At 31.2% G+C, this 24,189-nt stretch overlaps 3 protein-coding genes across 6 annotated transcripts; all 3 read right to left on the reverse strand.

Moving 5' to 3' along the window:
- Positions 1 to 459: 459 nt before the first annotated feature.
- Positions 460 to 10,532, reverse strand: LOC114370976 (ATP-dependent 6-phosphofructokinase 4, chloroplastic-like). Of its 3 annotated transcripts, XM_028328379.1 has the most exons (15): positions 10,154 to 10,532; positions 8,899 to 8,945; positions 8,718 to 8,757; positions 8,545 to 8,607; positions 8,338 to 8,475; positions 7,727 to 7,885; positions 7,576 to 7,629; positions 7,409 to 7,477; positions 6,157 to 6,286; positions 5,944 to 5,984; positions 3,663 to 3,887; positions 3,027 to 3,075; positions 1,917 to 2,071; positions 1,394 to 1,498; positions 460 to 726 (listed from the first exon to the last, which is right to left on the reverse strand). In XM_028328379.1, exons 1-15 carry the CDS (start codon positions 10,418 to 10,420, stop codon positions 718 to 720), a joined length of 1,551 nt encoding a protein of 516 aa, XP_028184180.1. In that variant the 5' UTR covers positions 10,421 to 10,532; the 3' UTR covers positions 460 to 717. The 3 variants fall into 3 exon arrangements, 2 of the variants coding, with proteins under 2 accessions (XP_028184180.1, XP_028184178.1); XM_028328377.1 differs by lacking the exon at positions 460 to 726 and having other exon boundaries at positions 1,055 to 1,498; XR_003657977.1 differs by lacking the exons at positions 460 to 726; positions 1,394 to 1,498 and adding an exon at positions 2,547 to 2,729 and having other exon boundaries at positions 1,938 to 2,071.
- A 1,079-nt stretch (positions 10,533 to 11,611) lies between these two features.
- On the reverse strand, positions 11,612 to 17,200 carry LOC114372116 (WD repeat-containing protein WRAP73-like). Of its 2 annotated transcripts, XM_028329528.1 has the most exons (6): positions 16,769 to 17,197; positions 15,238 to 15,726; positions 13,934 to 14,155; positions 13,782 to 13,854; positions 13,175 to 13,282; positions 11,612 to 12,425 (listed from the first exon to the last, which is right to left on the reverse strand). In XM_028329528.1, exons 1-6 carry the CDS (start codon positions 16,883 to 16,885, stop codon positions 12,058 to 12,060), a joined length of 1,377 nt encoding a protein of 458 aa, XP_028185329.1. In that variant the 5' UTR covers positions 16,886 to 17,197; the 3' UTR covers positions 11,612 to 12,057. The 2 variants fall into 2 exon arrangements, with proteins under 2 accessions (XP_028185329.1, XP_028185330.1); XM_028329529.1 differs by lacking the exon at positions 13,175 to 13,282 and having other exon boundaries at positions 16,769 to 17,200.
- A 1,205-nt stretch (positions 17,201 to 18,405) lies between these two features.
- On the reverse strand, positions 18,406 to 20,595 carry LOC114371798 (ubiquitin carboxyl-terminal hydrolase 12-like). The gene is made up of 4 exons (XM_028329129.1): positions 20,461 to 20,595; positions 20,113 to 20,187; positions 19,875 to 19,961; positions 18,406 to 18,486 (listed from the first exon to the last, which is right to left on the reverse strand). The coding sequence occupies exons 1-4, from the start codon at positions 20,593 to 20,595 to the stop codon at positions 18,406 to 18,408; spliced, it is 378 nt and encodes a 125-aa protein (XP_028184930.1).
- Between the last annotated feature and the right edge of the window lie 3,594 nt (positions 20,596 to 24,189).

The raw sequence follows: 24,189 nt of genomic DNA on the forward strand, positions 1-24,189 counted from the left end.
GCTGTTTTGTACAAGGGCAAATAAATAAATTAAACAAACAGGGACAAGAAACTTGGCAACTTGCAATGCCAAGAGTCAACAAGTTGTTTTTGGTATGTATCTTGCTGATTAGTATACATTGCATTGCAAGCTAGAAAAAAGGCTGCTGCTTTAATGATGTGATTAATAATACATTTGGACAACCAACTTCAACTTGTATCAAAACATTTAAGGACATTAATTTTGATATTTTAAACAAATCACATCAAAAGCACCCTCGTAGTCGCAGATGTATAATTCATACACTTGCGCAGTAGTTTAGCCAAAACCAGAAAAGCAGAAGAGTGAAGAGAATTCATATGTCTTATCTCTAATATAATTGACAAAAAAAGTTTTTTTTTTCCTGTTTGGTACAGATATAATTTAGTTTTGTGCAAATGTCGCTGCAACTAGTATAACAGTTAGTAGACACAAGCCAATTAATTTTTTCTGATTAAAACAAAATATTTTAGCAAGTAAATGTGGAATTGCAGTTTTTAAACACAAGACTGACGTAAAACATTGATATTGTTATGTGTATTCTAGTTTCATTTACGTCTGGCCGCAGCCGGGTCACCATAAGCATAGAGGCTATTTAAATCTACAACTTGTAGGTCACAAAGTACACCTTCCTTACGGTTACGCCATGAGTCATGACTCTGATCATGCCTGTACTATTAAATTCTGATTTTCAACATGTCAACTTCCCTATTAAGAAATTAAAAAAAAAAAATCAGTATCAATGTATCATATTCATGCACAATACGTTAATGCATCATCCAATTAGATTAAGGCAGATGAAGCTTTAAGTCGTTCAGATAATTACCATAACCATAGCATATATGATATTCCATATTTAGTCATTCAGAGCATTTTAAAAATAAATGAAAAAGAACCACACGAAATAAAATATATATATATATATATATATATATATATATATATATATACACACATATATATATGTGTGTGTGTATAATTTGATTTCACATAAAAACAATATAATAAAATCTTAAGTTTGTTCAACAAATGCAAATGCTAATATGAAGGTCTTTAAAACTGTTTTCAATCATTTTTGGTAAAGTGTAAACACATTCTACGCGCCTAAAGTGTACAGATTGAGTGTGGGTGTATCCTGTGGTGGAATTATCATGCCCGTACATCAATTTATTAAATTATAATTTTCATTCAACACATCAACTGCCCAATTAATAAAATATAAAAAATGAATAGGTTATCAGCCCCCATATGCTAAATGTTAATGCATCATCTGGCTAATCAATTCGCTGCAATCAATCAATACCCATTAAACATTTAAACCTAGATAGAGAGGCAATATTCATGTTATTTATATATTCATTATCTCTTTCTCAACTCTTTCTTGATCAGAGGCAACGAAACTTGGTTGATTCGTCGATGCAAGAAGTCTAGCCCACATCCTATCAGTCAGCTTGACCTTATTTTGTTTCTCCGTCACACGCTGCAACAAGATGTTCGAAGATCAGATCAGCAGGTATATTACATAATGCGAGGAAAAACAAGTAAAACGATAATGTATGAGATTGAGAAACGAGACATAATCTCTTCAGGATCTTAATTCAGTCATCTACACTATCTAACTTACATAAATAGTTAGTCCTAGTTAGATCAGTTCAGTTTTTTTTTCCAATAAAAAAATGTCTCTTTAAAAGACTCATGTATGGTATTTTCCTCAATGCATACAAGAAAAAATACAAGAATCTAAAGGTGGTTAATAAAATACAAAAAAAAATATCAGAAAATAATTAAAACAAAACAACACAAAAATACTAAAATTGTTAAGCGTAGCATAATTTTTAGCAATAAAAGTAATTTAATTGAATTGAATATAAACATGAGTAATGAAATGAACCACTCACGGCAATTGGGATATAAGCATGTTTACTGTTCACAGGCCCGACTGTGAAGCCAGTATATCCAGCCATAGCTCCATGAACAGCACCATGTGCAAGAAGAGTGCAGTAAATGTTGTCCGAGGCATTACTTGGAATAGCCCGAATCATGTATGTTGGATCTATGAAAGTAAACAAACAAGTTTTATAATAAAAATAAAACAACAAAATTCAAGATTTGAATAGAGAAGTAACAACTGCCCCCATCATTAGTTGATTTTAAATAAAAGTAGTGAAGAACTACTCTAACTGATTTCAAAATTTTACAAATATAAACTATCATGTTATGGCCCACATGTTTAAAATATTAAATTATCATATTAAAGTAATTTTTTTTCCTCCATAACCTATTGAACTTCTCAGATTATAATAATGATAATTCAATTACAATGTTTTAGACTTTTAGTGGTTACATAAAAAAATGTAATAGCTATTATCAGAAAATATTATTTTTTTTTTCATATCAAATAACAAATCTATTATGACGCACACATACATATAAAGAGAGCATATCTAGTGAGAGTCATTTTTAAGAGTGAGAGGAATAAATCTAGGCCATATAAATCATACATGGAGGATTAGGATTTAAAGTCATACTACTCTTATAGCTCTCGCTGAATTAAATGAATTGATGAAACTTTTTTATGTCCGTTCGGTTATGAAATGTATATCCAGTTAGAGGAATAAAATTGTCCAATTGAAGCAGATTCCATCTCTTTATGACTAATGTAAGTGTTGATCATCAGAGCCAACTCCACAGGAGGCAGAATGATGTATATCCTAGCACAAAAACACACCCTCTGTTACATTCTGGAGCCAAAACATAACTTTCTATACCTTTTCTTTGTCTAATCTTTTAGAAGTAACTAAATTATGCATTTCCTTTCCATAGGATACAATATAATGTAAAATTAAAAAATATTTAGATCTCTTCCTGGATAACATATATGAGATTTCTTACAAAAAGACAAACTGATTAAGCTATTGTTAGTGCCTTAGTGGTAGGCAACTGTCATTAAGATGATCTTGCATAATTAAAATAAATATAAAAGATTTGTGGGAAACTCATGAAAATACCTATATATTTCATATTCACTGCCATCTTTCGAGACATTGTGAAATGATCCTGCAATAAAAAAACATGTCAATTAAGAAACAAAGTGAATAACTTTAAGATGATAAATCCTGGTGGCTACACTATACGACAGTTAACCTTTCTGGTTAGCCCCTCCATAGCCCATAGGTAGCCCTTTTGGCCTAGGGGTGACTGCAATAAGGCGACTTTCCAACAAAGAATAAAACATAATCAGAAAACTAAGTAGTGAACTAGACTATGAAGATAGGTTGGGATAGTTGTTATAGTTCACATCAACAAATTTCCCATCTGACAGCAATCTCACTAAATGTCATGATTAAAAGGAGAGGAAACATAATGTGAAAATGAATTTAACAAGAAAATTACAAATGACTATAATTGATATTTATGACTATATAATTGGTCTATTAGCAAGTTAATAGATCCCATCAGCATAATTCAGATTCTAAAGGAAATGCAGGACTTTCTTTGGATTAGATTTTTTGCTAGAGTCATAATCATAAATCTTAAAAGTTCTAAAATCAGCTTTCCAAAAGATCACCAATTTTATGGAGTCTCAAGCCCAGTGAATTTAAAGGTGTCTATGTTACAACAGAAGGAAAGATAGTGCAACATACCTTGATCTTATCAGATAACCATGGACCAATATCAAGAAGTAGCTTGTTCCCTGATGCATCCTTTTTATCTGCTGCATGCACTTCTGCAGCAATATATTCCTGACCTGCTCCTTCTGCTACCACAATAACTAAATGCCCATTTTCTTTTAACCTCTGTTCAATAAACTCAAAAAGCCCACCTCTTCCTTCCAAATAAAAGGGAGACTCTGGAATCAAGCAGCAATCCTGTTACAACTCTTGCTATTAGTAGGCATTTCTTTTCCTCTCTTAATGTTCAGATAAAAATCTATCAAGCCAAACAAGAGTTTCGTGATGAACTCCTTTCATTCATTTAAAATATCTATTACATCATAAAAGAGGTCTGAATTGTCATCTAACAAGAAAAAGAAATTTAAAAAAATTAAACATCTGATTGTGCATTGGGCCCATAGATGGAGACCACACAGTACCAAAGGCATTAGGAGAAGCTTGTGGTTAAAATTGTTGATTAAACTAGTTATAGCTGGCGAAAGCAGTGTGACCAAACTTGAGGCGCACCTGGCACTGAACAGAACAACGACCAAACTTGAAGCGCACCTGGCACTGAACAGAACAACGACCGCCACGGCCCCTACCATGGCCAAAACAGCCTCCAACCAAAACCATGATATTAAGTAAATTGCGAAGATTGATTCTGATCAGAGGAACATGTTATGTTTTGATCAAAAGAAGTGGTAGGGATCTGAGAAGCAGATTGAGTCAAATTGATCAAGATCCAGAGAAGGTAGAGTCTGGTGAGGTTTTCTTGCAATATTTTTTCAATCACAGTTCCGGAGCGAGAATGAGGCCCTAACCTCTTCGATAGTAATCACATCATTGGGACTTTCAATCAAAGCAATTAGGGACTTGGGGTAAACCTTAGAGAATAGCATCCAAATGCTCCTTTGGCAAAATTGGATCTCCAACAGAATAGAGCAAATCAACTAGGGCTTTTATTCGAAGCAGGAATTTGCTCCGAGGCTATTGTCGAGAAAGAATTGTGTAACTCAGAATGCAACTGTCGTGCTTTTGTTTGAGTTTGATGATGAAAATAGGCATGGATTTTGTCCCAAATTTCGTATTCATGAACACAACCAAGAACCCTACAAAGTTTGGAGGTGGAAAGAGAAGATTGAAGCCAAGTAAGAAGTATTTGATCCTGTTGTTTCCACACAAGATACTCAGGATTGATGCAATTATTATCAAGATCCAGTTCGGTGAGAAATCAAGAAGGAATTTGAGAAGCAACCACGAAGTGATGAAGGTGATGAGCCTGGATGACTGGTTCAATTTGTTGAAAAAAATCTTATCTAACTTATGTGATTTAATGAGAAAAAATTATCGGATTTGTCACCAGGACATAAGAGTGATCTCTCCATACAGCGGAGGATGAGAGTTTAGCAGCGAAGCCTGAAATGGCGGAGGAGGAGGAGGATTTTCAAAAGCCAAGGGATAAGATCAGTGTGCTCTAGATTAGGAATGGCAACGGGCACGGGCGGACACAGGTAGTGCCTAACTGCTACCCATCCCGTGTGCTAAAATACCCGGCCATGCCCGTCCTGTGAACCCGCATATGCAACTATCCGCGGATATTTGTAAACCCGTGATATCCATGGATATCCATGAATATTAAAAAAATAAAATAAAAACTGAAAAAAATCTTTTTTTAGCAAAACAAAGAAAAATATATAATGCTCAACAACTCCACGAGAATTAGACTCTTTAACACATGTCCATTGCATAACATCCATTCAATTCCTTAAGTCTAAATAATAATAGAAACAACTTCAACTTCCATTCTTCAATTGATATTTTACTCTTCAAACAAACCTTACTCTTCAATTGATATATATATATATATATATATATATATGAGGTTATTTTGGTAATTCTACGGGTAGTGGGTACCCATGGGTGCAGGGACTACGATATCCTCCCCCACCCCATTAACTAATAGGTAGATGAAATACCCGTATCTGCAGGTAGCGGATATCCATTTACACTACCCGTTTCAAATTCATTGCGGATTTTATATGCGGATATCCACAGGCGTGGATTTTTTTGGCCATCCCTACTCTAGATAGGATACACTTTTTATAAATATCTCTTTATTTTACAAGTCCTAAAGCTTATGATCCATTAGACTGATTTAGGACATGGCAAAAACAAACAGTAAAGAAATACAAATTTTTCACTACTAAAAGAATCAGTTCACCAAACGTGATAATTACTGATAAATTCTGAGATAGGGGAAATGCCTTACCACATCTCGACTTGCCAATGTTGCATACATTGCAATGAAACCTGCATATGGAAGCTTGTAAAGTATATCTCTGAAAAGAGAAATATGATGCTTAAAGATCTAATACCAATATTTCATTCATAGGAAAAAGCTCCCATTTTTTGTCATTTCATTGAATAAAATTATTTAGAAAATTAGAATTGCAATACAAAAAGAGAAGAAACTACTGTTTACCACTGTATCTGCCCATCAGCTTGACAATTCCAACTCCATTTTCAACACTTTCAACCTCCACATGTGCAGCGTTAATGGCTCTCTGGGCTTCTTCCACAGCAGTATCAAATCCAAAAGATTTGTCTATCACCTGGAGCCAAACACAAACAAGTAATAACATAAAAAATGCTTCATTTGTCCAAGGATATACTTGTTTTAATAAATATAAAGAATGCCATTGAAAGTAGACAGTGTTCATATATAAACGACTAGCTACAATTACTAAATTACACTCAAGTAAAGAATTAGTATATATCATAAATAAAAATACCAAACACACTTCCAATGGTAGCAGAACAAAGCAAGAAAAAGAAAGAAAACCTAATTTTCAAAAGAAAACCTACAATTTTTTATGTTTTTTTATCATCTTGCATTTGTATCTCTCCTATCTTTCTTGAGAAAATCTTAGTTTAAGGAGAAAAAAAAAGATAATTGTCAAAATCACTTTATTTAACTAAAAGAAATGAATTTTTCAGACAAAGCAGATTTCTGAAATACAAGCAGCATAAATATGATTTGTAACAAAATCCTGCCGTATTATAATCCTCAATATACTTTCGAGGTACCTTATGATAACTACTCTCACTAAGATCTTGACAAGTATTTAAAGAAAGAGCATCACAAGCAATATCCGACAACTCTCCCCAACAACCAAACAATAAAATAATAGAATGTGATTCCAAAAGCAGTGTATTAATCCAACCTAGCAAAGCTAACAGACTGAGAAATTGGTTGCAATGGAGTAATGCTGCCAAGGAAAAAGTGTTTGATAGATCAATTCACTGAGCCGTATGACTCTGACTCTGTTACTCTGAATTTCTGTTTTTAGTAGATGGGAGGGAAGGAATAGCGTACAATTCAGAGCCATATTTAGGAGAGTGAACACTTATGTTGCCCACACTTGTACTGGTGGACGAGTTTAATAGATGTTATTTTTTTATTTGACTATTGATTTTGTAGAGTTGCCCCATTATTTACAATTGGATCTACAAATTTAGGGGAAACTATCTGATTTCCTGCAGAATTTTTCTTGTTTTCCTATGATTTTGGCAGATGGTTGGAAGGCTTACATCCTATGCACTAGTCTTTGCCCTGAATTTTGGGTTGTGACATGTTTACATTATTCCATAAATCAAACTACAAGAATATGTCACTAATGATTCTAAATCTCCATGTAAACAAAGTTCAGAACAGATTATGGCTAAGAACTTACAGCAATATCATTATCAATTGTCTTTGGAATCCCAGCCACAGACACTTGAAGACCACGCTTTTTAACTTCCTTCATAAAAAGATGATTATATTACATTATTCCATAAAGAAAACTACATGATTGACTATCTGAAGACAATAATTAATTTTGTGCAAGTAACCAATTACCTCATAAATGAGCGCAGCTCCTTTGTGAGTACCATCACCTCCAATAATGTATACCTAACACACATAGATCAAATCTCCTTTGGTTTAGATATCATGTCCACAATTTATAGAAAATTAAAGAAAAAATGAATAAAATTTAACAAGTATACACCTGATTTATTCCCCGGTCCTCAATGTTATCTACTATCTTGTGGGTATCATGTCCTCCACGAGATGTACGAAGAAAGGTTCCACCACATTTATGGATATGGTTAACCACTTTAGGAGTCAACATCATGGTATTTTTTGAATAAAACCCTTTATATCCTCCCTAAATCAGTTTCAGGATTAACATGATGACTAATAAGAACTCATGAAAAGGTCATAATAAAAGGAAAATGATAAGTTGCTAACCATTGCCCAACCAAAGGGCATTGGTTAATGAAACAAAAATAGAAAATATTTACGCCCTTTTTACTACACCCAAATTCGAAGTTTAGCTTGGTCCTTTTTATAAAAACCAATCTACAATCTAGAATGTCTTCCACATTAATAATTTTTTCTCATCGCTTTAATAAATTAGTTATAAAAATATAGATTTAAAACAAGAAATGATGCATTAGTCATTCAACAAACAAGAAAATAGCCATAAATTACTGAACTTTATAAAAAGAATATTATAAATTTAAACCAATAATCATTTAGTCTTTAATTAACAAAAGCAAGGAGTATTATATTTTAACAGATAGTCAGATCAGAATATTATAATTTCACAAAACTCACCTCAATCCCAAGTATATCTTCAACATCATACATGTTGTTCAAGCCACATACAATTTCCCTAATCACTGTATTAATTCCTGGGCATAATCCTCCACAAGTCACTATGCAAGCACGTACTTCTTCTGGCTTGAAATAAACCTAATATTAGAAGAAGGCATCATCAGTTACTAAAGATTACAAATGGACAGACATTTCCATGTTTTATACCTTTTCTCGAGGTCCTGTACGCCGAAAATGAACTCCTCTAGGACTTCCCTTTTGAATAACAACCTGGACATGAAAAGTTATAAGAAATGTAGAGAAATGCTAAAGGAGGGACATCAATCATTCATAAAGAAAATAATTCCACAAAAAATCGCAGAGAGGATTGTATCACTTACATTTTCAGCAACCACATCTTCGGGGCTCACAAAAGTTTTCCTGAAAGTATAAAACAATTTTAAAAAAGAATCAAATTAAAATAATCAATAGAAACAAAATTTGGGAACTAGAAAATATAATCTTTGAAGTTACAATGCCAAATCACAAACTTTTCTATAAAAAAATTGCAAGTGGACTTACTTGACAATTGAGTAGCCTTGGCTCTTTTGCAATGGGTTTGGATATGACTGCAAAAAGGGAAGAAATGCATTAGATATTAGAAATCACCGATATGGTTAGAAAAGAAGAGAGGGAAAAAAAACATATTAGGAGGGAAAAAGTCCCTTTGAAACAACTAATACATCAGAACAAAGAAAATCAAACACACAACATTGAAGAGCCTCAATCCCTTTACAAATTGACAGAAACCTAGGTTTGATCCCTCATTTATGTGTTCACTCACAATTTGGTCTCTCACAAATCAATTTTGGCAATGTAGCCCCTCATTAACCAATTACTAACATACACCAATTTAGTCCCCTTGCAATCAAAATTTACCTTGAATTCAGCTCCCAAGGGACAAAATTGAAGCAAATTTTAACCAGTGACAGCGAGGGACTGAATTGTAAAAATTGATCCATGACTATGAGTATGAGGGACTAAATTGAGAATGAACATATTATTGAGAGACTGAAATAAGGTTTTTGGACTAAATCCACAAGAAAATTTTCCAAGGAAAATGCTGTTTTCACAGAGAAACAAAACAGACAATCATTTCAACAACAGATATTCCAGGAGAAATCATGATGTAAAACTACAGCATTACAATCCACGGTATACATCATAATATCAAAAAAATCATTTATGATAGGTTGAGAGTATAAAAAATTTTACATTGACAAAAGTATGCCTACTTTATCTTTGAACAGAAAAACATAAAAATTGTTATGTATGATTTCAATGTAAAAGTTTGTACAATTGATAAAATGGTCCATGTTACAATGTAAAAGTTTTTACAATTAAATCGAATCAGAGTTTTTTTTTTTTAGTTTAAAATACAAATTGTTATGTATGATTTCAAAAGTTATAGGGTGATTTCTGATTGGTTTGCACTTCACAGTGTAAAAATCTTTACATTGACCAGTGGATGAAAATAAAAGTTTAACTGAAATAACAAAATTACATAATAATATATTTAGAATTTAATGGTCAAGCGGCAAATCATCCTTGACTTTTAAATTGGTTATGGTAAAAGTCGTGTCAAATTATTTTACACTGTCATGGCCTAATTTCTCGTATATATTTATCTACAAAATGAAAAATAGAATCTACATAATAAAAAAATCATATAATCATATCCTTTTTTACTCTTTCTGCATTTTTGTGGTTTTACGTGTTTGTCCACAAAATCACAATCATGGAAACAGATTGAAAACGAGAAGCAACGGAGTGGTACCGGCAAATTGGGAAGAAAGTCGGTGAGGTGTGGAACGTCTTCGAGGACAAAATCGTCTTCATTCTCGGATAGGTTTGAAATCTGAATGGCTGTGACAGCGAGCTTGTTTGGGCGAGAAATCGTCGGCGGAGGCTTCCGGCGAAAGGTTCCGTTGTTTCGGGAGAATCGCAGCAGTTGCGGAGTGTTTGGACGGAGGGAAAGTTGGCGGCAGAGAGAGGGAGAGAACGGAGGAGGACGGGTTTTGGAGAAAGAAACGGAGATATCCATTACTGTTTTTTTTGGGAACTGCTGAAACTTTGCACAAGATGAAGATAGTGAATGAATAAATAAGCCTCGCTCCTTCGTATTTGGATTATCCGATTATGTTTTCAGTTAGATAACAACAAATAAGTACAGAATGACCTTTTTTTTATACAAACAAAATGGCCTTTCTATTTTAAAAAGCTAGTGATCCGTGACTTCCACGGCTAAAAACATATTATTCACATGCTGTAACCCGTCACAAAATATCACAAAATGATAATAAAAATTAATAAACCAAAAGTGTTGTTATAATAATCTAAATTAATAATGATACTGAAGAGAAGTTTAATTCTTTTGATGATACTAATAAAAAAAATGCTTTGTTGCAACTTGAAACAAATAAATTTCACTTTAATTATTTCTACACCTTTAATTAAATATTCATGACTCTTCATTAAATTATAAAATAAATTTTTACCTATAGTTAGATCTCAGATAAATGAAAATTTTATTGATAAAACTTTTTTAATTGTAATCAATATCTTATTACGAATAATTTACAATTTCATTTGAAGAAAGAACAAAAAAATATCTTGTTCTTTCCACACGATCGGAAAATAGAAAAATAATAAATTTATTCAAAATAATTATATACTTACAAAATATCATCTCAATTCATTATATTTCATTATCATATTCGGGATGTGATATAATTCTAAAGGGGATACCTTATTTCTAAAAAAAAGAGTTATCTAAATTAATTAATCACTTCTCTTTCATTAACATATATGTTTCTTTACAATAAAAAAAAATGTTTTAATTATATATGACAGCGTAAAAAGATATTATTGGAAAATAAAAAAAAGTGGTAACTAAAAGAAGAAAAAATTTAAGAGTTTGATCCTTCAAAATTTAGATTAGGAAGTCAATGAAAATTCAAAATGCTAGGGACTAAAAAATAAAAAATCATAATGCAAATGAATGTTAAACTTTTACTAGACACGCACTTTTGTTAAGTTTAACAAATATAGTAATGGAAAAACATTTGTAAAAGGAATTATTTTGTATTTATGTTGAGTTACAAAGAATTTAGTAATGGAAACTATATTGTATTGGATGACATTAAATATGACGCAAGGGTGTTGAAAAGTAAAAGCAGGAGCTTATTAATAGTTAAAAATTGCTTATGCAACATAAAATAAGCATAAAAGGAAATTGACGAGGCAAAATCATAACTTGCACTTTAAGTTTAAAATATCATAGATAAATAGATGGCATTGCAATCAACAGCATTACACCTTAAAAATCAAACAGGAAAGCAGAATGCTGTTTAATGTTCAATTTAATCTATGCTCCTACAACAAGGGCCGAGATGGCCATTGAATTTTTCCAAATGCTACTACATAGCTTTGCTCCATTGCCCCTCCTGAAAATGCTTGATCACCATAGTTTCCCTGATCAATTGGAGGCAACAATAACAACCAAGCCTTTTCTTTTTCTCTTGAAAATTACTTTCCCTTCTTAAAATACTCCAGCCAAACACACCCTTACACCAACAGGACTTTGTATGATCTTAAACCTTGGAGTCTTGTCTACCAGATGCACAGAAATACAGGGTCATTCATATTTTACCATCATTTTGTTTCATTCCCTCGTGATCATCAATCATCTGAGCTGTACTCACTAGATTCTGGCAACAAGGGTACAGCTGCACAGCAGAATGACTCCTTGTCCTTAAGAAGTAGACAACTGCCATCAGAATTCCATTTCAGGTCTGTTATAGTAAATTGCGATAGAGGAACATGAACACAATAGGCGCCAGATGGGGTCCACATATACAAGTGAGTGCTTCCGGTGCAAAGAACAAGGCGTGTGCATGTTGGGTCCCAAGCTGCCACTCTGATAGGATCCTTATGCACTAATATTGCAGCAAGCTCAAGATGACGAATATCCCATATCCAAAGTACTGTAGGCATACTATCATTACGAGTACATATGTATTGGCTATCAGTGCTCCATGACAAAATACCTGCAATAAAAATGAATTTAGTCATACATGAACCTTTATTTATAGCTTTTCCAAAAGCTATCAGCAAAACCAACAGAAGACATTCGATGAGTCCAAAGACAACCAGATGGTTCAGTCTGTTCAGTAAACTACAATTGAAAGGAAACTGATGGGATACCACAGAAACCAAAGCATCATCAATAAAGAATATGAAGAACTAATGAAGGATTCAATCCAAAGATAGAATAACTTATAAGTCCGGCCTGCAGAGAAAGAATAATAAAGTAGTCTCTAGTATATATTTTTGAGTTGATGTATAAACCTAGAAACTGTGTTACAAGTCATGGTGGATGGCACTGCCTTGAGACCATGTTAAGATAGAAACTGAATAATATTATGATGATGTGATACTAACAATAACTAACGGAGATTTACAAGGTATTCACTAAAACGTGAAAGGTTGTGTTTCCATATTTGGGTCACTTGATTAGTTCACAACTTCCAAAACCCTTGGGAAGTTAATCACTAGTTCAAGCTACAAACCAACTCTGTCTTTATTGACATGTTTCTGCTTCACACTAATACTTAGGCAACCCAAAATTCGTGTAGATCAGAAAATCATATCAAAATCAAGAAATTCCATTTCTTCCTATTTACTACACAAATAATGGAATTGAGAACCCTAGCCTTTGCTTCTATGTGATTATTAAACTATGTGCCAAGAAAGCTCATAATTTATGGCATTTGAAAACTAGAGATGTGTAGCTTACCAATTCCTTGTTTGGGGTTAGGTTTCTCGGCAGGAGGCTTTTGGAATGGTAAATTGATAGGAACTTCCATAACCTCATACCTGACTCTAAAGGGTTCTTCAGGAGAATCTGCTTTGGAGAAAGAAACAAAAAGAAAAAAAGAATGAGTGTCATGAACTAACTATCCAAAAAGCTTAAGCTGTTAGGTAAAGGCAGATAAATGATTTCATACTTTTATTTTATAACACGCCCCTCATGCAGAAGGGCTTTGGATTTGAAGTTTGGACAATGCACAGAGCACATGTCTATCTAACAACCTTGTGATGAAATTCAACTTTTTATTCGAAGGATGAGGAAAACAAGGATCCAACTCTAGACCACTTGTTCATAGAGACTCTAATATCATGTCACCCGAAGCTTAATTTGTTAGGTAAACACACAAGAATGGTTTTATACTTTTAAATCATCTATAGCAATGAGGAAGAAAGTAATGGGAAAAAAAAATCCAATGGCTAATGGAATGAGTAACTGGCTTGTTCATAGGATGGAGTTGGTCTTCACAAATTACAGAAACATGTAAGTACAGAAAACCAATTTGCAAGTTGGTTCCCACAACAATTGTGCTTACCATCATGCCCTTGGGAAAAATCATCACTCAAACATAGTTCAGACATATCAAGTTGTAGTGGCTCATCTACTTCCTGCAATTTCAGGGACAAGGTAAATAAATTTCTCAATCTCTGTGATACCATCAACAGAGGAAGTGTCTAAAAGGAGTACTTTGAAAACAGCAGCATAACAAGGACCACGGACTGTAGATGGGTGCATTAACTCTGCAAATGTCTTCCAAGTTAGGTGATTCAGAACCCGCAGCATCTGGTCATAGCTGCCCACAGCCAGAAACTGACCACAAGGAGACCAGGACACACTTTTAACCCCTAATCCACTTTCATATGCTTGATACTTGAAAAGGCACCTTCCGTCTGGAGAATATATTAGAACCTATATCAAACATAAATGACTAAGTTTTAGGTAATTGCAAATACAGCATAAATTTCAGACAATAATTTATAGCATAACCAGCGAGTTATACAAAAGCAACAGACTATAAGCAACACATGATTAGAGTATACTTACTCCATCAAGTGTTTTTACTTTGTGTATTTTGTTTTCTATTATCTGTGAGCTGTCAGTTAACTCAGTTTGTTATAGCTCTAACCAGAGTTAGTTTGTAACAGATAGGGCTAGTTTACGGTTAGACTTCAAGTCTCTCTGTATATATAAAGATGACTATATTCTTTGTAACTTGCCTTTTCATTTTCTGGTCAATGAGAAATCAGAGTCCCCAAACTCTATTACATAGATATAGAAAACACATGAATTGTGATATTGTATAATGTGATATATGGCATGCATGAAACCTTGATTATCAGATGCATGTGCTTTAATGATGAAGATTACACAAATATTTAGCTGCATTAATTACACTAACATCCCCTGTCAAACCTAAGTGGGTGCAGTGGGACTAAGAACCAACTTGAGTTTAGAAACAAGAGTATGAAAGTGTGCTAGGTCAAATCTGCATTCTGGCTTGGATGACATGGGGCCAGATTATATCTAAAATCAGATACAGGGGTCGGACTGCATCTGGGATCAGAGATGGGGCAAAAAAATGCCTAATTCAACTTTAAAAACTACCTCAAGGAAGGCTATCGAAGTACTATACAGACTTGGGTCGTATACTTTGATGATGAGGGATCTTAACAATAGTTATTATTTAGTGGACTTAATTATTTTTTTTAAGTGAACTAGTGATCCTAAGAGCTTATCATGTCAAGGAAGTGATGGAATAGTTTTTGTTTATATCTAACACATGGCTTCACATAAAAGCACTTTTGTCTTTGAAACTATATAGGACAAGGCTCCTACTACCTTGTGCTGAAAAATTCAAAGAGAACAAGAAATGGCCTTGTAACTTCTTGGGCAAAAAGCCTCCAGTATCATTTTATGGAACCAGTTACCCAAAAACATTAAGCCAGTGGGTGCAATCTTATAAAGATTTTCCATACATAGAACGAAGCTACCTTGTAATCAAGTGGTGAATCCCATATCACTATAGCACTATCATCAGGTGACCATTCGATATCAGCCAAGTCTAGAGTGTCGACTGCAAAATTGCCCATGATTTCCCATGTGTGACAAGATAACAGATTTATATAGTCCTTGCAATCACGCCTTGAGCATATTGCTGCAAATTTTCCATCTCGAGTGAAAGAAACTCCTTTGGAAGCATGCTTTGGCCACTGTAAATGCACACAAGCTGTATTTAACAATGACCAAACAATTAAACGCAACTGGAAATCTGATGTGGTGAGTATGTGGCGGCTATCTGGGCTCCACCTCGCATATGCAATACCAGCAGGTCCTTCATCTATCTTGCATGTCCATTCTGGCTGGGTCAGTGACCAAGCCTGTATCATTGGCTTTTTGTAGAGACCACAAAGAATATATTCAGAATCAAGGGCCCATTCAATATAGCTAATCTTGTCTAAGCATGAAAACAACTGCACAACCTGCATAAGCCAAAAAGAATGATTGCAAACCAGGAACTAGAGGCAGATAATTGGAATTAAGCAGCTTAATCAATGAGTCGGATGGAAAAAGCGCATGACACCAAAGTATATAATTAGCATAAATCTCATCAAAACCTAGAGAGTATAGTCCCAAATATATTCTTTGACTATCTTATTACCCATATTTTTTTAATATACATCATTCACCATCAAAAAGCATATATTTCTTCCTTCAAGAACAAGCTTGTACTATTTTGCATGAAGTGATCAGGTAAAGAAACAGCATCATATACACTCACAATTATAAGTTGGTATAGAAAGATCATATGAGAAGCAATGGTGAAGTAGAGTAAGACATAATAATTGATGCAAGCTCCATACAAGGGCTGAAAAATCCTATATTTCTAGGGTACCCTACCTACAATATGGAGCCCTAAATACAAGGACCAAATATAATGACATTCTAGTCTAATATGTACAAAGATAATTGGACCCAACCTTGGCTCATGGGCTCAGAAATCTACCCTAAGGTTCATGAGAACCCTAGGGCCTTCTTCAGCAGCTCTAGCCCAATCTTTTTGGAGCCTCTTGCTCATGGTTCTAGTGATTGGTCCCTTCCTAGGGAGGATTGCATCAATAATAATCTACATAAATCATCATGCTCCACCGGATATCACCCCTATTTTATTTTCCTACAAATCTAAGTATCTAACAAAGAACCATCAAGCTTCACTTCTCTAAATAAACCCCATTATCACCACAACTCTCTAATTCCTCAAAAATATGCATATGCAAAATAACCTGGCGAGAAGATAAAAAAAGATTTTTTTTTTTTTTGTCATGTATGAAAAAAGAAGAAACAAGAAAGAAAACCCAGATCCCGTTTCCTTGCCAGGACTCCCATGTTCTTCCTAAAAGCTTAAATTCTCCTAAAAGTGTCTCCCAGAAACTCAAAACTAGAAAGAGTGCACTCCATGGGACCCACAAAACAAAAATTGAAAATTGAAGCAGCGTTTGAAGAAGGGTATCAAAAAAACGAAACCTTGAAAGAAACGGTCTCCCGAATGACGAGACGATAATCAACAGCAACGGCAATGAAGCGAGCGTCGGGAGAGAAACAACAGGGACCCGTTTGCTTGTAAGATTCAGTGAACTCCATCGATCGATTATTACCACCAAATGGCAAATGGGGCAATTGGTTTTGCTTCAAGTTTTAAACTTTACACAAAGAAAAGAAGAAGAAAGGTACATAGTAAGTTAAGGTTGCGGTGAGAGGTGAGTGGAGTTAAACTATCTGTGGTGACTGACAGAACAGAAGTAGATCTGGAAGTGGGAACCTTGTGTCGCTGTCTTGTTGCATAAATTCCTTTGAGAGTGAGACAGACAAGATTTTCAAATCCTTTTATGCAAACTAAGGTACCGTTAAATCATAAATTCATTAGGTGTGATGCTTTTTGCTTCTTCTTTTGCTTCACCCCATGTTTGAATGGATAAATTCGAATTCAGTCAAAAATAAACTAATAATTCCCCTCACTTTGACAATAAAGTTTTATACACTAATAATGCATAAAAAAAAATTTCTTACAAAAATAAACTAAAAAATATAGGATAACAGTATAAGTTACTGTGATATAATATTTTAGTAATCATAACAATATAAATTTAAATTTAAATCATTATAAATTATTTATTCTATTTAATCATTTTGTTGCAAATAGAAATAAAAACAAATGATAAAGAATCTCCATGGTGAAATAAAAACATGTGACATTAAACTGTTGAGTACGACTATTTGTTGAAACTAAATGTTATATTTATGAGACATTTTATAATATATCTTTCTACTTTTAATATTTTATAAGTCTACTGATAATGAATATTGTTGAAAAATATGTTTTTTTAGTTTCATATTAACGTAACTTAAATTTTAAATCTATAACTCTACAAATTTTGTTTAAATTTTTTTTATTGATTATTATTTTATATTAAAATATCCATAGACAAAACATGGAAAGAAAGAAAGATTGATCATTTTTTTTTACTTCAAAATGTATGAATGTGAAGTCAATCACAACATTATTATAATTAGATACAATATAGAACTAGATTACACCTTTAATGCTTATAAAGCTAGTTAATCATTTTTTAATTTTTTTAATATTAATAAATATGAAATATACAGTTTTTAAGAAAATATTTAATAAACTACTTCAATAAGCTGTATTTGATATAACTTATTAAATATTTTTTTTTTACATAAACCAGTATCTCTAATGTAAGTTTAAGGTCAGAAAAAAGAAAAAAAATGCATCTAGGACCAACAGAAATATGTACTTCCTGATCTTACATCTCCATTCTCCAATAATAGATGCAAATGCAAAAGCTCGTAATAGAATTTTATATACAAAATCCAACCCAAAATTTTATTCATCATTTACAGAGGAATTAAAACTCAATCTACAAGACGAGTGATTGAGAATGAGTTTTAACCACCAGAAAAAACAGATCAAGGCTATATACTTATCCCTTAAGCAATAAATCTATAAAACTGAGACATTTATCGTGAGAAGATTGACAGTATTTCTTCTCTACACTTCTGTTATCACCTTCATAACACTGCAAGTGTCACTGCCATAAGGTATTATATACTGATTGATTGAGAGATGATAGAGATCTTTCCTAGTTGTAGATTTTCACAGGCTTCTCAAATGTGTGACGGTTCTGCAAAATTGAGAAATAATCATTGTAGACTTCTGAAACCTGCAACATAAAATTATTCCCAGTGACTTATATTCACAGTTGTCATTGCATTAGGATTAAGTTACCAATTGTCCGGTCGTAAACATTTTCTATTTTTTATTTTCATTTCATGTTTTCGTAGATAATTACAAAAAACTTATTTTCACTTTGCTTCATGTTTCCAAATATTTGTGAAAATAATATTTTTGATGTTTTCACTGTTTTCTGTACAGACATTGAAAATAAGAAACAAGGTGAAAACAAGGGAACATTTCTGTATTTATTGTGAAAGCAGGAAATGAAAGAAAAAATGTTTTCTCAAAAGCCTACTCTATCTTTCTTTTTTGTTGACAATTTAGTTCCCAATATCCACTACTATAGTCCATAGAGTATTATTGTTGGTATGGTTGCTATTTGACAGAATATTCCTCAAGTTTAACAGGCACCGCTAGAATAAATTATTTCACCATTTCATTCACTCAATTTGTGAGTTACTGTTGTGACTCTATAATTAGCTTGCTCTGGACTGTTGTATTTGATACCATATTAGGTTTACATAATTTGAAAACCTCCTATGTTTCTTAAACAAGTATTTGACAAAATAAGCCATTTTAGAATAAGTTTCTTCTATGCTTAGTTTCTGCCTTTCTGGACAGATTTTCTTATATTAATTACTCCCTCGTGTCTCAAATATAAGAAACACACTTTTGCTAAAATGGCTACTATTAAATGAGGTGTTAGTTCCAATGACTTTTTTTTTTAATTTCTGATAACAAGTTTCAATGAAAGATAAGTTGCGAAAAAAAATATTTTTTAATTGAGATTGATGCAATTAAATGTGGTTAACTAACTTTCTTAGTTAACACAAAATAGTGTTTTCCCTTAAATTTGAGACCGAAAAGAGTAGACCTTAATGCGTTTAATTTCATACATGTAATCAATTAGAATACATTCAAGATGATTTGGGTTAACAAAATATTTCTCACAATGCAACTTAGATTCTAGAAACCCAAAACGATTCAACCCTATCCATATATGCCAATAGGAAACAGTTCATAGAAGTCCAGTTTATATTACTGGACAAAAAGTTCCTAAAATCACATTGCAGAAATATGGTCAATTTAGTTTTTGATTGCTACAGAAAATCTATGGTTGCAGGATCAAAACTAATTCTATGTTGCTATATTTTCTTAATAGCTAGATGTAACAAAATATAATCAATTAATCATGCATAAAAAGTAATACCACTTTTTTCTTTTATTGTTTTTATCTACCCTAAATTTTGAATGGCCGTGCTAGATCCACATTTTATGGTAAAAGATAGTGTGTGTGTGTGCATATATACCACCTAAACAGGTACAATGGGAAATCCACCAAAGGAAAGAAAGAAGCCAATCCCCAATATTTACCTGGTTGACTGCATAGGACTTTTTTGGAGCACTGTCATCGTGTTCCAATCCAAGATATTGCTCCCAAACACCATATATATCCCTTCTCTAAACAATCAAACAGTGCAAATTTGTAATAACTTAATCATGTAGAAGTTAAACAATACGCCTAAATAGATTCCATTGACAACCTTGGGCTCCTACATACACAACCAAAATGAAAAATCAACATGAGAAAAGAGAAGACTGGTTGACAGACCTGAAATCGATCAAAAACAATATCTGAATCTTGTAGGTATTCAGGAGGACCATGTAACACAAATGCAAATCTCCACTGGAAAGACAGACAACAGAAGGAAAAATATATCAATTGTGAAATAAAACCTTGGTAGCTCTACACCCAGAAAGTAATTGAAGCAGGGCTGAAACACAGATGGACCAGACTGTCACATAATAGTGCAATTTAACTACAATGCAGAAGAAGAGAAAACAAAATTTTAATATAATTAGTAAAATATGCAAGGGCTTCCCACCATTTCATTTAGTCTTGACAATATATCCAAGGGCTTCCCACCAGCTTTGACATAAAGCCTCCCAATATATATACCTGAGAAAACAAAAGAAAAGGCATTTGAGTAACTACATGTAGTTTCACTCTGAAAGATAATAGCAAGAGCAAGTACCACAGCTTTTCGTGTGAAGGGTCATAAGGTTTAAAGAATAGCAACAGATCTTCTTTCATCTTCACAGGAGGAGGAACAAACCGGAAATCCTTAATTTGCAAGGGTTTTATGGGTTTTTTCAGTTAAAAGTTGAGTTTGACATGTCACAATCATGAAATAAAAATTTAAGCCACATCTTTTGTTTTGGAATTTTTGTAAATTGAGAAAATCTTCTTCAATGAATATACAGGAAGTTTCCAAAATTTTGAGATTTTTCTAAATATTGATATAGAAAGATTCAAGTTGAAATATAAAAATAATGATCAACATGTTCATCATGATTCATCAAGAAGAGATAAAAGTAATAACCTTATAGGCAGGCAAATATAAATAACTCTACCATGGAAAAGTGGTAAAGACAAGTTAGACATAGACATTGTACACCAAATACTCATTTAAATTAACTATATAAATTTACTATTCAAGACACTTATTATTTGGCAAACAAATTATGATCTATGAGAATCGAACTTCTACTGATCTTTATTTTATAACCAATATATTTGTCTAAATTTTGTGTTTTTTTAGTGAGAAAATTGTATTTTTAGATTTGTAAACTTAAAAATTATTAAAATTATAGGGTGTTGATGTGTTTACTAATTGTTCAATTAAATTAATTTTTTAATATAATTGATATATCTTTAATTACATGACAAAAATCAAATTAAATACATAGACTCATTATAATTTCTTTCATCCAAAATTAATATTTAAAGTCAATTTTTAGGCTAATTATTTATTATCTTTTCCATTTAATAGATTATTTAAAAATTTCTTTTGTCTAGACATTTTAATATAAATAGATTAAAATAGAAATTATATGTAAAATACAAAATATGTTTTATATAAACATGTTTTTATTTTATGGCTAAAACACTTTTTGTGTCCCTAAAACTGTAAAAAATTGTCACATTAGATTGTAAAACTAAAGAAATTCAAAAAATAATATACTTATAATCACTTTAGTTTTTAAACACATGTTAATACTTAAAGTTACACGTCATTTTGCATTTTGAACTAAACTGATTAACAAAGATAGTAGTTTTAGGACTTTTTTTTTTAAAAAAAATCTTACTTTTAAGACTAAGAGACAATGTTTTTAAGGATTCTAATGATGTTTTATCCTTTTATTTTATGTAACTTAAAAGGTATAAATAAAATTAATATATATATTTTTTTACAATAATAATTGCTTATATATATCAAACACTCATCGAGAGATTTTGTATGAAATCAAGTAGATAAATTTACACTTAATTAATAAGAATGAACAATTTAGCTGCATTAACATCTAAATTATTATGATTAAATTAAATTTCTTGGCACAAATTAATTTCTACAAAACTCATTATACATTTTATTTATTTATTATCTTATAACTAATGTAAATTATTGAATAATTACTTTTACCTTGATAAATTTGATTTTTCTCTTATATATATATATATATATATATATATATATATATATATATATTGATGTTATATGTCAGTTTATTAACATATTAATATAGAAATTATATCTTTATATAAAGGGAAGTTTTTTTCCGCCCAAAAAAATAAGCGTTTTTATAATTTTGTTTTGTATGTCAATTTGTCAATTAATTAGCATTGGTCAATCTGTCAATTACATTGAAAAATTCACTAATCACATTTTTTCATGAATCAAATGGGGATGAATATTTTTCATGAAAGTATCAACACAAATTTAAACTTAAATTACCTTATAAAGTATGATACATGGGATGAGCATTTTAAATAAAAAGAAGTAAGAAAATTTATACTCAATTGACAGAAAAAAATTTTTACTAAATATTTTTATCTAATCAAAATTAAAATTTCTTTTGCATAATTAATATATATTTAATTACACACAACAAATTGAATCAACTTATCACTGTTAATTTATTCATGGAAATTTAGGGTTTAAAATTAATTTTTATGCAAATAATTATTCATATTTTATTTATTATTTTCATACCTAAATAAATTATTCAAGATTTTCTAACTGAAACAAATTTTAAATTTCTTTTATACATTGATATGTATGTACCAATATATTAAAATAAAATTTTGTTTATAAACGAAAACACATGGAGATGAATTTTTTTTTATAAAAGCAATAAGTAGAAAAGTTTATACTAAATTCACAGAAATACATTTTTTTCAAATGAATATTTAGTCCAAATGAAATTTAAAATTTCTTTTACATGATTAATATATAATGCATGCAAAAAAAATTAAATCAACATAATCAATTAATCATTGTTTTTTACATGCAAAATTATTTATTTATGTATTATCTTCTCACATAAATTAATTATTCATGATTTTTTTCTACCTGAACAAACATTAATTTTCTCTTAGACATTGATATGTATATGTCAATATATTAAAATAAAAATTATATATAAAATATAACACATAGTTATTTATATATATAAAAGAAGTAGAAATTTTAACTTAATTCACAGGAAGAACAATTTACTTAAAATCACATTAAATTTAAATTAATATGTAGGATTTATATTTTTAATTGTAATAATTTTAATTTAAAATTATTTTTATAGCTGTTTATTTCTTAATTTAAATACTCTATTAAATATTTTGTTTTATAAACATGAAAAATATTTAAAAATATAACTAATGATAATGAATTTTTTCATGAAAGTATCAATATAAAATATATAGAATATAACACATAACGATAAACATGTTTTTATAAAATCAGGTAGAAATTTTTTCACTAAATTCAAAGGGATAAAATTTTTTATGAAAATTTTTGGCCCAATCAAAGTTAAAATTTCTTTTACATAATTAATATATATTTAATTACATAACAAAAATCAAAATAATTTCTTCACAAAAAAATTAGTGTCTAAATTAATTTTTAAGCAAATAAACTATTCATGATTTTATTCTACTAGGAAAAATTTTATTTTTCTTTTAGACATTGATATGCATATGCCAATATATTAAAATAAAGTTACATATAAAATATAACACATAGTTATGATTTTCATTATATAAAAGCAAACAGAAATTTTCACTTAGGATAATCAATTTGTCAATAATCACATTAATATCTCAATTATTACGGTCAATTTATATTTTTTTATTATAATAATTTTGATTTGAATGTAATTTTTATGATTTTTTCTTTGTTGATTTAAATAATTTATTGAATATTTTATTTTACGAACATAAAAATTATGAAAATGGATAATAAGTGGGGACGAATATTTTTTATGAAAGTATAAAAAGAAAATTTTAACCAAGTATATATTATACAAAATTCAAAATTAAAGTTTTTAAATATTGTGTCTATCCGGTGACGTGTCCAAATCTAATTGTTGTTATTATAATAACAACCAACATATAATTAATTTTACACAATTTTATATTAGTTATCACGTTCAGTATTGCAATAAAAATAACAAACACAATTAATTTTATACTAATTAACATTAATTATTATTATAATTAATAATATACAAAATTAATTTTAGACTTGATTAACTTAAAAATATATATGTATATAAATTAAAAGTTACAAGAGAGGACTGTTCTCCCCCCTCTAGATCCGTCTAGAATTATAATAGTCACACATTCAAT

The sequence above is a fragment of the Glycine soja genome, chromosome 10 (genome assembly GCF_004193775.1).
Source record: "Glycine soja cultivar W05 chromosome 10, ASM419377v2, whole genome shotgun sequence".
Lineage (NCBI taxonomy): Eukaryota > Viridiplantae > Streptophyta > Magnoliopsida > Fabales > Fabaceae > Glycine > Glycine soja.

Bases quoted from the DNA above. Each gene is read 5' to 3' on its own strand.
- LOC114372116 (XM_028329528.1), bottom strand. From the start codon at position 16,885: ATGGAGTTCACTGAATCTTACAAGCAAACGGGTCCCTGTTGTTTCTCT. The intron at 13,855-13,933 runs GTACTCCTTTTA...CTGAAATTGCAG, and splicing joins GTTATGCTGCTGTTTTCAAA to GAAGTAGATGAGCCACTACA. The intron at 12,426-13,174 runs GTAAGCTACACA...TTTTTATTGCAG, and splicing joins TAACCCCAAACAAGGAATTG to GTATTTTGTCATGGAGCACT.
- LOC114371798 (XM_028329129.1), bottom strand. From the start codon at position 20,595: ATGAAAGAAGATCTGTTGCTATTCTTTAAACCTTATGACCCTTCACAC. The intron at 20,188-20,460 runs GTATATATATTG...CTGTCTTTCCAG, and splicing joins CTTTTCTTTTGTTTTCTCAG to TGGAGATTTGCATTTGTGTT. The intron at 18,487-19,874 runs GTAAATATTGGG...TTTATGTTGCAG, and splicing joins AGTCCTATGCAGTCAACCAG to GTTTCAGAAGTCTACAATGA.
- LOC114370976 (XM_028328377.1), bottom strand. From the start codon at position 10,420: ATGGATATCTCCGTTTCTTTCTCCAAAACCCGTCCTCCTCCGTTCTCT. The intron at 5,985-6,156 runs GTAAACAGTAGT...TTCCATATGCAG, and splicing joins GCTGATGGGCAGATACAGTG to GTTTCATTGCAATGTATGCA. The intron at 3,888-5,943 runs GTAAGGCATTTC...GAGTTGTAACAG, and splicing joins CATTGGCAAGTCGAGATGTG to GATTGCTGCTTGATTCCAGA.